The sequence below is a fragment of the Haliaeetus leucocephalus genome, unplaced genomic scaffold (genome assembly GCF_000737465.1).
Source record: "Haliaeetus leucocephalus isolate CR32 unplaced genomic scaffold, Haliaeetus_leucocephalus-4.0 Scaffold146, whole genome shotgun sequence".
NCBI lineage: Eukaryota > Metazoa > Chordata > Aves > Accipitriformes > Accipitridae > Haliaeetus > Haliaeetus leucocephalus.
Genome location: NW_010972582.1, coordinates 686,256 through 702,489, shown reverse-complemented (window position 1 = coordinate 702,489; position 16,234 = coordinate 686,256). Strand labels below are relative to the sequence as shown.

Here is a 16,234-nt window from a genome sequence, read left to right as displayed (position 1 = left end):
AAATGCCATTCGCTAATGAGAGTGTCTTCCATCAAGTTTCATTCCAGCATCATGGCTAATAAAATATCTCAGCAGGAAGATAGGGTGATGCGGTATGCCAGAAATTTTATGAAGTTCTGTGTGCATTACAGCTATTTTGGCTTCCCATGGAAATAGTTTGTGGGTAAATAGCTTACAACTCAGATAAACTCTGCCACAGATGCAGAGATGCCATATTTGGCTGTTTGCAGGGCCATCTTGGTTCCAGCATGTTTTGTTAGCTCTGGCAGAGCACTGTGTGAATGCAGCTGTACTGCTTTTTAAGCCAGACTGAGTCTAGAAACAGTTCAGCTGTATTTCACAGTGTCCAGAGTGATAGGTGGTGCCAGTCCTTTCTGTTGTCAGTCTGCAAACAGGGACGTTTGTGGAACACGATGCTGAGGCTTCTTGGTGACCTGCTAGGGCAGAGGGCCTGCTAGAGATTTTCAAGGTTTCAGCAGGGCTTATGAACCCAGCTGGTTCTGTATGGGAATGGATGGTTCGGCACTATGGTCCCTTGTGTTCTGGGCAGACTTGTTATGAATGGGGCCAGGTCAGGTTTAATGCTGAAACTGAGGTAGCATCTGTCTGTCTCAAAATGCTGGGAAGCACTTGGAAAATTACTGGAGCTGTGTGTGGACGACTTCGGGAAATCTCAGATCCAGCACTGTGCAGCAAAATACATGGATTTGCATACAGTCAGCTGTACTGTAGCACTGCTTTCCTAGCATGCTATAGAACACCTAAGTTTGCTCCCCCCAACCCCCGCCCCGTATCTAGAGTATCCCTACCTTTTGTATGCCAAGATCACAAGTGTTGTGTAACTCTGTCATGGAGATCACAAGTGTTGTGTAACTCTTTCCATTATCTTTGATGATAAACTTTCCAATACAAAAGCTTTCCAATGGGGTGGTGAATGCTGCTGGGTTGTGGTTTTGGTTTTTTTCATCAGTGTCAGCATAATATTATTTATTGAAACTTTTCTTTTTTTAGTCTTATTACACTGGGAAGAAAAAAGAAAAAGAAGTCTCTCATATCAACTCCTTGTGGCAAATTAAGCTTGGTTTTGTATATAAAACTGCATGATAATATAGGTTAATTTTAAGTTTGCAGTTTTGGGGGAAGGTATTGGTGGACTGTAGTTAGTGTCATGTGCTTCCATTGTAGTCAGCTTTGGCAAAGAGCAACTCTCTTGTTATTTCTGTTCAGTACATTTATGTCTTGTTCTTTGAAAGCATAACAGAGTTCAAAACCTAAAGTAGTCAAAGGTTATGTGCTCATTCCTTGGTCTCTCTCTGCAGCCTCAGGGCCAGCATTTCATGACTGTAGGGATTATTTGTTACATGGTTATGAAGTGTTCTTTAGTTCCTGGATACTTCCCTGGGCTGTTTCTAGTCCCCTTTTATTAGCATCTCTCACTTTTTGTGGCTAGACCTATACTTTGGGATTTCTTTAAAAAAAATCTCACTGCTTCAGCTATTCCAGAGGCTTTTAATAATGTCCTTTGTTACAGCTGAACCAATATCTTAACCCTCTTTGGTTCCTGGATTTGGAATAGACAGTAAGAACACATGTAGTTAGAGATTATAAAAATAAATAAATTAGTGCCCTGTTAAATGACTGCAGGGACAATTTACATTGTGCATGTAGCAATATCTGGAGAATGAAAACTGCTAATGTTAAAAGTTTGGGTTATGAATGAAAATAAACAATATGACTAAAAGCTGAAAATATTGTAGATAACTCTTAGAAGGAAAACATACTGTATTTCTGTGTGTGTGTGTGTGTAGCCACAGTGGTCATGGTACAATGTTAATTCTGCTGTCCATTTACACCGTTCTTGTGGAGAGTCTTCTGTATTAAACCAATGGTAGCAGTAAACTTGCTGCTCTCCAATCTTGGCTTCTTTTATGTTGTACAAATTTTCACAGAATCACGTAGGTTGGAAGGGAGCCCTGGAAATTACATAGTCCAGCCTCCTGCTCAACCAGGCCCAGTTCGAGCAGGTTGCTCGGGGCCATGTCCAGCACTTGCCTCACTGGGCAGCTTGTTCCAGTGCTTGACCATTCATGGTGAAAACTTTCCTGCCTATATTAAGTTGGAATTTCACATGTTCCTGCTTGTGTCCATGGTCACTTGTCCTTCTGGTGTGCACCTTTGAGAAGAGTTTGACTGCTCTCCATCTCTCATTAGGTAGTTGTAGACAGCAATAAGGCCTCCTGTTAGCCTGATGGTCTTATAGTTGAACAGATGTGTTACGGGATACAGACCCTGACTGGTGGACCCACTCCAGTATGCCAGTGTTTTTCTTGTATGGAGAGCCCAAAACTGGACACTGCTTCAGATATGGTCCCACAAGAGGCTGTAAGGATTCTGTAGGACACCATGATAAAGGCATTGCCAAAATCAGCATACAGCATCCACTGCTTTCCCCTCATTCACCAGAGGCAGTCTTCTCATAGTAGAAGGCAGTTGGGTTAGTCAGGCATGATTTGCCCTTAATAAATCCATGCTGGCTGTTCCCATTCACCTTTTTGTCTTTCATGTGGCTGAGAATGGTTTCCAGGAGGGTTTTCTCCATGATTTTTCCAAGAACTGAGGGTGAAATTGATGGGCCTGAAGTTTCCCTGTTTTTCTTTGCTATGGTTTTTGAAGATGGAGATGGTGTTTGTCTTTCTCCAGTCATCAGCCATCTCTTTTGATCACCATAACCTCCAAGAGAATGGAGGGAACATCACTGCAATGACATAAGCCAGCTCCCTCAGCACTTCAAGATCCATCCCATCTGGTCTCATGGACTTGTGTATGTCTTAGGTACTTCTTAAATCAGTCTTTCTGTAATATGGGTAATGATACATACTTACATACCCACAGACCTTGACAATAGGCTCAGAGAACTAGAGAGCTGTAGGGCAGACCTTCCAGTGAAAACCAAGGCAAAAATGTACCTCTGCCTTTCTACTCCAGAACATGGTTTAGTGGGCATGGATGATGGTTGGACTTGATGATCTTGAAGGTCTTTTCCAACCTAAATGATTCTCTGATTCTATATTCTCTGTTATGCTGTGGGCATGTGTCTTCCTTCCATGCTGCCACTGTTCTTACAGAGCACTTCTTGTTGCCCTTTGTGTCCCTTGTTAGGTTCAAACCCAGTGTGGCTTTGGCTTTCCTAAGTCCATCCCTGCATACTCAGGCAATGCTTTTGCATTCTCCTGAGTAACCTGCCCCTGCGTCCATCTTCTGCATGCATTAGTTTTGCATTTGAGTTCATTAAAATTAATCTTGCTGGCCTTCTGCCACAGGTGCTCAACTTTCTGCTCATAGAAATGGGCTGGTTTTGTGCTTTGAGGAAGTTCACCTCAAAGATCACACAGTTGTCCTGAGCTCCTCCTGAAAACCCAGATATGACCTATCTAGTAAAACTGGATGTTTCTTAAAAAATAAAATACTAACATTACAAGCTAAAATTTTATACATTTGCAGTAGAACTCAGATACAATTCCTGTACTAGCACATCCACTACATCCAGCTCAAGTAAATATTCCTTTATTATGTTCCTCTACCTTTGTTTCCAATACTAATATCTATGTTATATATACTGTTTCCATTTCAGTAGAGTTTAACTGTGGTGCTGAAACATGAAATATGAATGAGTTTACAGTGCTGCAAATATTACACAAGTGTATCTAACTTGAAACAAGGTCTGTGTGAATGGAAATCATTTAGGGTACTGTTGAGATCAATGGTACTCAAACCAAATGCACATTTGTGGTCTAAATTAACAGCTAAAAGAATGGCATAATAATAGTGAACATCCAGGTTTTCCAGAGTGTTCTCAGTCACTGAGAAAGGTGAAACTCAGCTGGGTCTTCTGAGGCATAACTGATTTCTTTATGAAAGTTCCTTGAACAGCATCTGGAATGAATGGGATCCAGGAACATTCTTGATGGAAATTGTAGGTGAAATACTGCAAGCCTTATCAAAAGTCATCTGAGCAACCACAGTTCTGTTTTCTCAATGACAGTGCTCTACTAAGCTGTCTTTGTACAAACTGAATTCTCATTTCTTATTCTCATTCTCTCTCAAAAGCTAGCTCTGTACTGGAAATAAAATGGGCCCAGGGATTGAGCTTGAGCACTAGGCTGCTGCTTGTTCCTGCTGTTTAATTGCTGCAGTCTCACTGGCATGGTTTTTATCTATACCACCTAGAACTCTCTGGGACCTTTCTCTCTCCTGGCATGTTTTGGGTGATACCACGTGCCAGGAGCCATTTCCAGCAGGCAGTGTAGGTAAGACTCCACTTCTGTTTCCTTCCACCCTAATCGGCCATACAACACTATCCCAGCAGGTCTTGTAGCCTCAAACGCCATCATGTCACACAGCAGGACAGGGAATACATGCCCTCATTTTCATACCATGAAAACACTGTCCTAATAGCTGTGATATAGTCCTCACTTTGAACTAAAAAATCCCCACAAATAATATCTTAGGGGCATAGGGGTGCTATGTAGGACTCAGAGGAGTATAACTAAGAAGATCTCAGAGTCAAAATACAAGGTCAAGATGTTTAGGAAGAAAGAGCATGAGCTATGCTTGCAAATGAGAACTGTTTCACCATGACCCTGATATATTTTCCCTTTTTTTTTTTTTTTTTTTTAAGGGACATTGGTTTCCAGGAGAGTCAGGTGGACGTGTACAGCGTGTAAGGTCAGTGCCTTAGACCTGTTCCCCATGTTGGTCGTTTTCACTTTGGCCTGTGTAATATGCATGCTATTCCATCTAGATAGACTGTTCTTCGCTTCCTGTCAAACCAAGTGTGCTGCTGAATAACTGAGTCATGGATGTGTATACAAGCTAAATCCTGTGTTCTTATCTCACTCGCACACACCCACAGTTGACATAAGGAGGACCAGTATTAAAACAGTGAAGTCAAGTATAAAGGTGTTAGAAAACTGGAGTTAATGTTGCCTCTGCCTTATGGCTCTAGAAACTACAGCAAAGCTATGACTGATGCTGTCCATTCTGTATATTGTCTGGCTTAATGGTGCTATAACGCAAACAACACTCTGAAACAGTTCTTTCTTCCTCTGTTGTTTAGCTGTTGGCCTTTATGTTTAAACTCTGCTCTGAAGACAGAGTTACGAATTTTCTCATGGTGTCTCCTGCAGTGCTTATGAGCACTTCACAAAAATTCCAATTCAGGCAAATTTCCTGCTCTGATATAATCTTGCAGCATCTTGTGGAACTTTGCCAGGAAGTTTCACAGGTACTGAGAGCAGAGAGGTTAGAATTGGAAATCTGGGATTTGGCTCCATTCAGCTCCAAATGGAAGTGCATGTGCTTCATAGTTGCAGGAAGTGCTCAGGTTGTTTGTATTCCCTTGTTCGGGTTCGTGCAATCTGTTCCAGTCCCTTTGCCACACCAGTGCTAACCATACTGTCTGTAAGCAGCACCATGCTTGGTCACGTCTCCCCATTGCAGCCCCTTTTCTCTCTCGCCCAGATTAGCGCCAAAGTTCAGTTCCAGCACCATTACCTTCCTAGCTGCTTTTTCCATTACTGTTAATTTCACATCTTAGTGCAGCCTGTTGGCACGTTCCTTCTGTGCCCAGTCTTACCAAAGGCCATTTCCCAGCAGCACCATCTGACCAGCTTCTTTTTGGTCTTGTCTATGATCATGCTGTGGTGCCTATGTTTGCATGCTGGCTGTATGGTGGAGAACAGGGTCCTCTGAAAGCAGCAGAGGAGAAGCCAGGTGATCGTTGTTTATGAGGAGTGTCTGGCTTCACTTGTAAATTTGGCCTGGAAGGAGTGTGCTCAGTTACTGTTGGGAAGTGATGTTTGTTCCATCTGGTCAGCTCAAAGTATAGTGGGAGAATTGAGTATCCAAGCTGGAGATATTAACTTATAAAATCTAAAGTCTAAATGCATACAGATCATATTCTATTCTCAGGAACTGTGGTGTCCCTCATAGCAAAAACACCTGGTGGTTAATTTTGCATCTGTGGTTCAAGACATGACGTGGCTAGTGTTTTTTAAAAAATAGATCAGTGGGACATGAGTGAAAAAATTAGCTGAACTTTGCTGTGGCTAAAACTCTGGGGGGAAAACACTTGACTGAGGAAGACGCCTAGCACAGACAATTTTGGCTTGCCTTGTCTAAAGTCAGTGAATTTATGCCAGATAGATTGGCTTTTGCCTGGAAAATTTCCTAACATATAATAATTGGCAATATCAGTGACACCACTTAAATGTGTTTGTTATGGATTTAAGCAACAATTGTGTGTTACATGAGAAAAGCATTTGGTCCATGGATTGAAAAGTTTTCTGTCATAACATGATAAACCAGATGCTACAACATAGTAATTTTCTGTGTGAAAAGGTAGGGATTTTCTAGTGTCTAACTTGGAAAATTATGTTTTAAAGATGTTTGTATTAACTGATAATTTCTTATTTTAAGTGTCTGAAGAAAACAAGAAACATGGAAGGTCATAAGTAGTAAGTACCTTGATCATTTTTTCTTATTCTAAAGAGCTAATGGTGTTTGGCATGTTGATTTGTAACTGCCTGAGTCTATCACACATTATGTTCTGGCATCTAGTATTTATATAAAGTCACTGGTAGACATTCTTTTTAAAAAGAATATAAAGAAAAAATAAGAACAACTGCCAAAGAATGGAAAAACAAGTGAATTGACTAGATAGAAAAATAGTGTGTTATCAACTTCCTGCTTAATGGAAAGAAGTGTATGAACTGTTGTATTTCAAGAGGCTTATCCATGGTTGTTAACTTCAGAATAAAGTACATCCTTCTTTTAGTTATATTTTCTGATTGTTTAACAAAGCCTAAATATGTCCATGATTACTTGACACAAAATCCATTTTAAAAGGTTTTCATGAGTGTCTACTAGTAAAAATTGTCCACTGAATATTTCAGTAATGTGATTATAAATCTTTTTTTGTCTTAAGCATAAACAGGAGCCAGTAAATTCTCCAAATGAAATTAGAAGCTGAATTTGTGTGTAGTGGTAAAAGATTATATTTCTCTTATTCCTTCAATTGGTTTATCAGTCTCTAATTCAGGAATATGTATTAATCACAGCTTTTTTTTTTTTTTTGTCATATTCATTTTTATTCCTTGTACCATGCCCCCAGAATTTCTAGTGATGTCAAGTGAGGTAGATATCAAAGCTGGCTGACATCAGATGAATTATGGTGTTTTCTTTGCTTGACCACTGAACTGAGATATCAGTTATTTGCACAGCTGTAGCAGAAGTTAAAGCACACAACTAGCCAAACAGCTAGGGTCTTTATACTACCTTGTGAGTGGTTTGATTTTTTTTTATTTTTATTATTACTATTTTTAAAGTAGTGCTGTTTTTATTAAACGTTCATATTCTCAGATCAAGGATCTCCTTGTTTATTAGAGGTTGTAGATTTTGTATTTTAAAGGTGCAGCATATATCAGGTCAATATAGGTTTCACCGAACTTGATAGGCTGTCGTCAGGAAACGTGGTACGTTCTGCATGTGGTGTTTATTTTGTGCTGTAGCACCAAAAAGGCCTTTATTTTAATTTTAATGAAATTCATAAATTAAACTCTTGGAACTAATTTTTGGGTAGAAATAAATGGATAAATATCTTTTCTTTTAAAGTTTGGGGAAGAAGCCAAGAAGTGCTGTGTATAAGTGCGTCGAATTTTGTCCTTGCTTACTTCCAGTTTAATTTCTTGCCATCTCTTTGGTGATTAAGGCACTGTCCTCTAGCTCGGTGATTAAAAATAACTAAAGCAAATAACAAATACCAAAATCCCTGTGAAACAAACTTCCTTTTCAGGTTAAACTGTGTCACTAGTAACTATGTAGGGCAGATGTGCCACCGTTTTGGGGAACATGTGTAGCAATGGCTTGTTTCAGAATGGCTGTAGTATTTCACAGCAAGCATCTCTCTCTCTCTCTCTCTCTCTCTCTCTCTCTCTCAAAATACATGACTTGATGTGTATGTTGGGTCTGAAGACCTCTTGGGGTAGCATCCCTGAGCTGTCTGTGTGTTGTGAACAGAGCTAGTAGGCAGTATCTCAGTAATGAACCACCTGTCACTCCACAGGTGGAGGGTATCTGTTTTCAAAATAAACTCAACCTCTTTAATTTTCCTGGAGTATTTAATATAGCAAGTTTTAGCAGCCATTTACTTCTAAAGATCTGGAAAATCACTGCAGCTTTTTATATGTGCACATAGGGGAAAAGGCATGTACTTTTGCAGAAATTAATGATGGAATAACACTTCCTGAAAGAGATCAAGATTTCACTGTAAGGCTATATTTTCTATTAAACCATCTTGGTATGGTTTAAATATTGTGGAATATGGAGTTTGTCTCTAGATTGCACTTTTTATTAGGTCTGCTACAGGAATGCAGAATCATCTGTCAGTAGAAAATAATCCTTGGAAAAAAAAGATTACCTGTTACACACCCACAGTTGCCATGTAGTCATTGCATAAAGATGTGAGCTGTCCATCTTTCACATAGCATGGTCAAAAGAGATGAGTGTTCTTCTAATTCTTTATTATTCAGTTGTAAAAAAGGGAGGGCAAGAAGTAGTCTAATTCCATTCATAAAATGAACTTTGTGAAATCCTGACACTGCTGAATTTGCATGAAAATTGCTGCTTGCTTAAGCAACTGTGCTAGTTCACTTGAAACTCTCCTATTAGTTATATAAAAATAGAAAGTTAATTCCATGTGTTATAAATCATTCTATAATGCATTGGGAAGAATTCTTTGCAGCTGATTATTTGGCAGTACTACATGCTAAAGACATTCAAATTGAAAGCAGTGTATTATTTTCCAAAGTAGGATGGGAAATATAGTACTAATTGAATTGCTTTGTTATTAATGCATAATGAGGAAATGCATGTTAGAATATGAGTGTCTGCATGCAAATGCAATATTCTTGATGGAAGTGTATTAATCTAGCATGTTAGACTTATTTTTTTTAAGCATCCTATTGGAGTTCTGTAATTCTGTTTCTTAATATTCTAGCAATTATCCGAGGGAATTTTATGACCAATATGCTCAAAGCCAAGAAAAATCTGTGGTCAATAAAATGCAACAGAAATACTGGAAAACAAAACAAACCCTTATAAAAGTTACAGGAAAAAAGGAAGATGAACATGTTGTGGCTTCAGATGCAGATCTGGATGCAAAACTAGAGGTTTGTAATGTTTACATAATAGCTATTCTCTGTTTGTTAATTTTAAAAATGTTTTCATTTCCTTCAAGCCTCTAATATGTATATACATTTTTATCATTATTTTCTTGTAATATCTTTTCCGATTTTTTACAAAAGTACCTATGTAAATATGGGGAATATAGTGGCATTTTGTAATACAAAAACCCATGACCCTCAAACTTGGTTTGGAACCTAATGTCTCTCGTATTTGTTTTCAGGTTGGGGGGGCAGGTTTTTTCTTTTTGTTGGTGGGAGGAGCAGGAGATCGTCCTTTGTGCTTATATCAGTCATTCTGACCCTTTGCTTATGTCAGTTTAAGGTTTATTTTTTTAATAGTATTCTATAGTATATACAAATTACATTCTTTATACAGTTATAAAATATCACATATACCAGAAAAAACATGCAATATACCAAGAAGGAGCAAAGTGCATAGTGCGCTCGCTCTCTGGAGCTTTCGTTCAGATAAGTTGGTTCTGACATGACCAAAGAAGCTTCTGAAAGTCTGTAAAGTGTAACCAAGAGAAGGAATCCTGCTGTGTGACAAATACAGTCCTACTGTCAGTACCCTCAACCACACTGGAAAAAAAAACAATTAAGGATCTACAAATTGAAGAGCTTGAATGTCTTTGACAGAAAGCAAAAGATAGAGAATGGACTTCCAAAGTGTAATAATCAAGTTAGTGTCCAGACGAGTTTTATTGGCGTTGTTTTGTTACATAAGGGTAGAGGTTTTGCCTTACTGGTTTTCTTGCAGTTTCTTATAAAATTGTTGACTTAGGATTCTTGGTTTATTTGCATTTTAGCTGAAATACACGAGGCTTTTTTACAACAAACAAATCTTTGTAGTTCTAGCTATAATAGTGATAAATTATAATGTGTTGATTCTAGCTATGGGGTCTTCATGATGGGTTATAAATCAAGAGTATTGATGTAAAACAAGCTGGAAGGATGGAACAATATTTTATAAATATATACCTGAGTTCCTACTGTGCTTACTGTGTTCCAGATTGATCAGGAAGGATGCTTTGTTAGCTCAGGTAGGATTGGAAATAGGGAAACTTCTGTTTACCGGATAAAAAACTATAAGCATGTTTTTACTTGGACAACTTCTCAGCTGCAAGTCATGCTCTCAGTTTAAAAGGCAAGACCCATGTAAATGTACAGAAAGTCAAGCAGATGTGAAGGGAGACAGTTACTGTGCCCACAGTCCATTTTGCTTATATTTGTGTAATGCTTGATCCAGTGGAGTCTAGGTTTAAGTTACAGGTTGGAGGTTTTAGATGGACAGACAGAAAGAGCAATAATTTTCCTATTTCCTAGAAACAATCTCCAAACTTTTTCCTCTACTTCCTTTGGAAACTGCTGCTTTATAAATTTGGTTAGAAAACTGGAGCTATGCCAGTAAAAAGTTCAGTTTAAATCATTAACTTTCTATGTTGGCATACCAATGCAAGTTTGTTCCACTAGACTTTGCAATATTAAAAATTCAGTATGCATATTGCCACACGTGATAAACGTGATAGACATTTTGATAACTTTTTGCTGTACTGAGAGGTTTTTAGAAACAAAGATTTGTACATATTCCTATATATCCAAAGATAACAACAAAAAGAAAAACCCACATGAGTAGTTTGGTTAACTACCAGCTGTTTAGAATAGATCTGCTTCCAAATTTATTCTTGTCTTTATTTTCCTTTAGTAAGTTATGATTGGTCTGTCTGTAGTTTCAGTGGGACAACTTAATTGAAAGAAAAGCACAATTGATAAGGAAAAATTACTTTCAAGCTGGAAAGTTTACTCATTGTTCAAGAAGAAAATTGTGTTCCCTAATAATTTCTACAAAAAATTAAACTCTTTCTTGCATTTTAATTGTCAGTGTTTCTTGCACATGCTTACAATTTTTTTTGTGTATTTTGTTTCAATCTTAGCTGTTCCATTCTATTCAGAGAACATGTATGGAGTTGCTGAAAGCAATTGAACTGTATCAAAAAAGGATTTGTTGTAAGTATGATCAAATACAGTAGTTAAAATGATAAGGAGGTCGGCATTATGGAATCATCGAACAAGTTAAAAACTAAAAATGAAAATAAGGAGCTACTAGTTTCATCCTATTTAAAAATAAAGATAACATTCCTTACAGACAGTTAAAGGCAGACTTGCTTATCTACTTGAAGATGTCCTAATTCTTACGTTTTATATTTGATATTATGCAGTGATAGGTAGCAATAATTGTAGGAGAAAGCTTGCTTTCTAAGGTGGTTTGGGGTTTTTTTTTCCCATTGCTTGCTTGACTTGTTTAAATTCGGAAGTGTCTTGTCCGAGAAATCCTAACTCTGTTCAGAACGGTTTTAAATTTTTTTAAATCATGATTGACTATGAAGTGTATTGGGCTTATTACTAGTTTATAATTAAGTAATCCATGTTATTATGATGAGTTTGGTAATGCTGACTTGGCTGTAACAGGTGTACAGTAATTAGTGGCAGTCATTAGTGAGAGACAGGGATCTCATTTGAGAAGTTTCAAACAGCAGGTTGTATTAAATGACCTCTAAAGGTTCTCTGCAATCGATATTGTTGGATTCTTTGCTGCTGTGATTTCTGGCCTGGAAAAGAGAATCCAGCTATGGAGACATCTTTCAATTTACCTTCTTTTGTTGAATGTTATCCATATTTTCTGAAGTCTTTCCTTTTTCTTTTGCCTGTCCAAAGAGTCAGAGATAATGTTTCAGGATCTGAAGGTAAACTTAGAATACAGAATAGTAGTGTATTGAGTTCAAGAAGCGTTCCACAGTAGCAGGTGAAATCTCTGACACAAAGATGTGCATGCAGCATGTTCTACCAGAGTATGCTATGAGTCTGCATTGGATTTGACTGTCAACATTTGGAAAAATGACAGGAGGACTTCAAGAGATCCTCTTTCATTGTATTGGGCTACTTTCCTTATTGATAGTGGGAAGAAATTGGTACTATAGGAGACGGTTGCTTTGGAAGACTAATAGATGAGGCCATAATGAAATATTTTTGTGAGGATGTGAGATCATGAAGACCCATGGTCCCAGTTTGGAAGTAGTCAATTCAGTGTAAAAAAAGTTTTCTTTTTCTTCATCTTCTTGTTTAAAAAGCAATCAGTTAATTTGAAATAGAAATGTTTCAGATATTTGAAATATAAATTAAAAAATAGTGTTTGAATAGTGTGGAATGTTAAAGTTGTAAAATAATTTTGCAAAGTAATTTGAAAATAAATGTTCTTTAAAATGAAGTACTAGATTTTTCATATGAAAAATTCATTTCTGTAGTCAACCGTGAAAAATGGAGAGCAAGAGAAAAGCAAGTGAATGAGCTTTAGGTAGTATAACTCAGAATTAGCTTCAGTGAAAGCATGCTACCAAAGATTAGCTGAGGCAGTCCAGGTAGTAAAAAAGGATTTAGAACGAAACAAAACAAAACCAGCCAACCAAAAAAACCCAAGACTAAAAGATACTACAATCAGGATTGGGCCCTTTGTATAATCTAACCAACCTAATTCTTTTGTTCAGGAAAGAAATAGCATGTTTTTCGTGTTGTCTTTTGGCACTGACAGAATTTTGTGATTCTTGTTAGGTGTATCAACAAACATCTCAAGTGAATCAGATCTTCTGTTTACTAAATGCAGGAATTCCGTGAAATTATTTATTTTTTGCTGAGCAGCTTGGTTTTAGAGTGACAACTTATTTGATGTTAGGCTGGTTTTAGAGCTGTTAGGAACCTATTAAATAACACGTTTGACCACTCATTTATTTTTTCGTTAGTTCTGTCTCAGGAAGAAAATGAACTGGGGAAATTTCTTCGATCGCAGGGTTCTCAGGATAAAACAAGAGCAGGAAAAATGATGCAAGCCACAGGAAAGGCCCTCTGCTTTTCTTCTCAGCAAAGGTATATGTGTCAGAACTACTGTCTGATTTACAAAGTACATGGGATAATGGTAGTTGATTCACTGTTGGTATAATTCATTTTGCCGTCTGAAATGTGTGAGGAACCAAAGGATAGGAAAGTTTATTATTGACCAAAACTGCTGTAGTATTGGCAATAATACTGGCTTGCTCTGTGTAGTTTTGCCTGATCCTGTTTTTGGTCTTATGGACCTGCTATGTCTGTGTATCTCCAGATCCCCCACCTTTGCCTGTTCAGCTCAGCAGTTCTAAAGCTGTAGAGGTGTATCTGCACAGCCTCTCTAGCAGTGGGGTTGTAAAGCAGCTGATAAGGGGTCCCTCTCCTGCTTGGTGGCACTTCTCACTCTGCAGAGAAATGCTACAGCAGGCTCATTGTGAAGGTTTCTGGGTCCCGGGAGGGCAGGGAAATGGGTAAGGGAATGCCTTTTTCTGGGCTGTGGAGTCTCATACCTCAAGTAGACAGAGGAGAAGGGAGGAGTTGAATGCCATTTTCTGCTTTAACCTTACACCATGAAGTCCCCCAGAAGAAGATCCTAGATGCCCACTGAGCTCATGTAGGTTGGGTAGGAGCAGATCAGTAAACGGTAAGGAATCCAAAGGGACACATATACACATGCTGTTACCCAGAGCCCTTGATGTCTCACTGACCCTGTGTTTGCTCAGAGTTTTTAAACTTTTAAGTAACAGTACCTGATGGCATTGTGAGTATTATGATGCTTTTTTTTAACAGTATGGGGACTATGAAAGCTTGAAATTCACCATAATTTGCAAGGGAAAATTCTATTCCATGATATTTTACACGATTTTGGGGGGCTCTTAACTATTGTGATACTTTCCAGCTTTAGCTTAACAGTGCAGCTGTTTGGCTCAAAATAAAACATCGCATACAGAGCACCGAGAATTTCATGTGTTTATCTTGGGCTAGAGTTTGGTCATTAGCACATTCAGTAACAGCCATGAGTGGAATCTTTAAAACACATGTAAGGCACCTTTGAGCAAAAGCACTGATGATTTGTTTCTTTAAAAGGCTTAACTGTTTATAGAAATCCCAGTGTATGACATGTCTACATAAACTGAATTTTCCTTTGAATGGCTGGGTAAGTATTTGTAGAATGAGGAAAAAATGGAGGGGAGGAAGCCACACTAAGAAGTTCACCTTTTATTATATCTCTTACTCAATGCATTTTTAAGGCATCTTTTAAAATAAACTCACGTAAAAATAAAACCAATTGTTTGTCTGTCTTGTCTTGAGCCATCCTCAAGCTCATGTTGACGTTGGGACTGCTCTTACTTACAATGCGTGCCAATAGCTAGCTCAGTAGCTGGAGATCAAGAAGACACAATTTGCTGGGTACTGGAGCTGAAATTAGAAATTCTCTTGTGCCTAAGAAGTCCCTAAGTAGTACATTAAACGAACTCTACACTGGTGTGGAACTGATTGAACCCATTCCAGTGAGGTGGCTGCTGGCAACCAAGAGGAAAGCAGAAGCAGCGGGAGGAAGCAGAGCAGAAGTTGGAGTAATCCTGTCTAGTTCTGAGATCCCATTAGGAGCCGAAGTGATAGCATAGGGAAGACAACAGTGTCCCCTACTGCCTTTCCAAAGTGTAGTTGCTGGAAGAAACATGTAAGGAAATGCCTAAATCCTTCCAAAAGATAAATGTCCTTCAAAGGAATTGTTGAGATTCCTAAAAAAAAAAAAGAAAAATAGGAAAAAAATGAGATAATTATCTACTTGACAGATGACTTCTTTATTTACATGTACATTTGAAGATTAAAAGGCTAATGGAAGTGCTTTTTGTGAAATTTAACATAACAATCCTGATACATCTGTGGTATGTATCCAGTAATAAATTACCTCAGGTACATCTTTAGAGTTGTTAAATGCAACTTGCGAAGAGGAACGGTAATGGCATACATACAAGCAGCTTGGCTAACTAAAATACACGTATGCATTAGAAAAGGTTCCTTTTCCATTTGCATGTGTAAGTGAAAGGTCACTACTTGAACAGGAAGGTTGCAAACACAATATTCATGCAAAATTACCCCATTCATGTGTACCCCCAACCAAGCTGTAGAACCATCTGAACATACACTAGCACTTAAGTGAACTATTTTGGCTGTGTATGGTTTTTTGATTGCTAGTAAAGTGTCAGTAGTTGTATTAATCAGTCTGCCTTTGTGGAACAACTACTTTAACATGTTCCTCTCCTTCCTTTCTTTCCCTTCATGCCTTCCCCCAGGTTAGCACTGCGTACTCCTTTGAGTAGATTGTATCAAGAAGTGGAGACTTTCAGATATAGGGCCATCTCAGACACATGGCTGACAGTAAACCGAATGGAACAGTATCGGACTGAATACAGAGGAGCTCTACTCTGGATGAAAGATGTGTCTCAGGAGCTGGATCCAGATCTTTATAAGCAGATGGAAAAGTTCAGGAAGGTATGAAGTTTCCTGTAGTTTCCTAGAAGGGGATGCCTGATGAATTACAATGAAGCATGGTTTTGATTCTTCTTAGGAAGACATAATTCAGCAGCACTAAGGATGCCATTTATTGTAACTAATCTTTTCCGTGTGACAGAAGTCCAATTAATCTGATGTGGAATACAGTATCCTTCACAGAGTGGGCTGTAAGGAAAGATATGGTAGTAAGAAACTGCATTTTTCAGTAGTCTGTTCAACTTCAGCCTAAATCTTAACTATTCAACTATTCAACTAAATCAGCCTAAATAAAGACATATTTTTAAAGAAAGTTGTTTAATTTTAAATACTTAACTGTGATGTCTGAATGACTAATGGAAGAAAATACGTCTGCTGTCAACTGGGGAAGGGAAAATTGATTTTTTGCAACTAAAAAGTACAGAATAACAGAAATCCTGTAGTATCTGCTGCTAAATTTTTGGGTGCAGTTAAAGACCAACATTTTCAAAATTGGCTATTGTTGGATTTTGGGGAGGAGTTGCACATTTGGAATTTTTTTTTATGTTCCTTGTGCAGTTCAGCATGACTCTTGGGCAACTGCTAAACACTAAAACTGCTAAGAATGTACTCTCCATAAA

At 38.1% G+C, this 16,234-nt stretch overlaps 1 protein-coding gene across 1 annotated transcript; it reads left to right on the top strand.

The window, feature by feature from the left end:
- Nucleotides 1-6,483: 6,483 nt before the first annotated feature.
- On the top strand, nt 6,484-15,623 carry ICA1 (islet cell autoantigen 1, 69kDa). The gene is made up of 5 exons (XM_010561473.1): nt 6,484-6,515; nt 9,056-9,227; nt 11,177-11,249; nt 13,037-13,160; nt 15,419-15,623. Exons 1-5 carry the CDS (start codon nt 6,499-6,501, stop codon nt 15,621-15,623), a joined length of 591 nt encoding a protein of 196 aa, XP_010559775.1. The 5' UTR covers nt 6,484-6,498.
- Nucleotides 15,624-16,234: the final 611 nt, after the last annotated feature.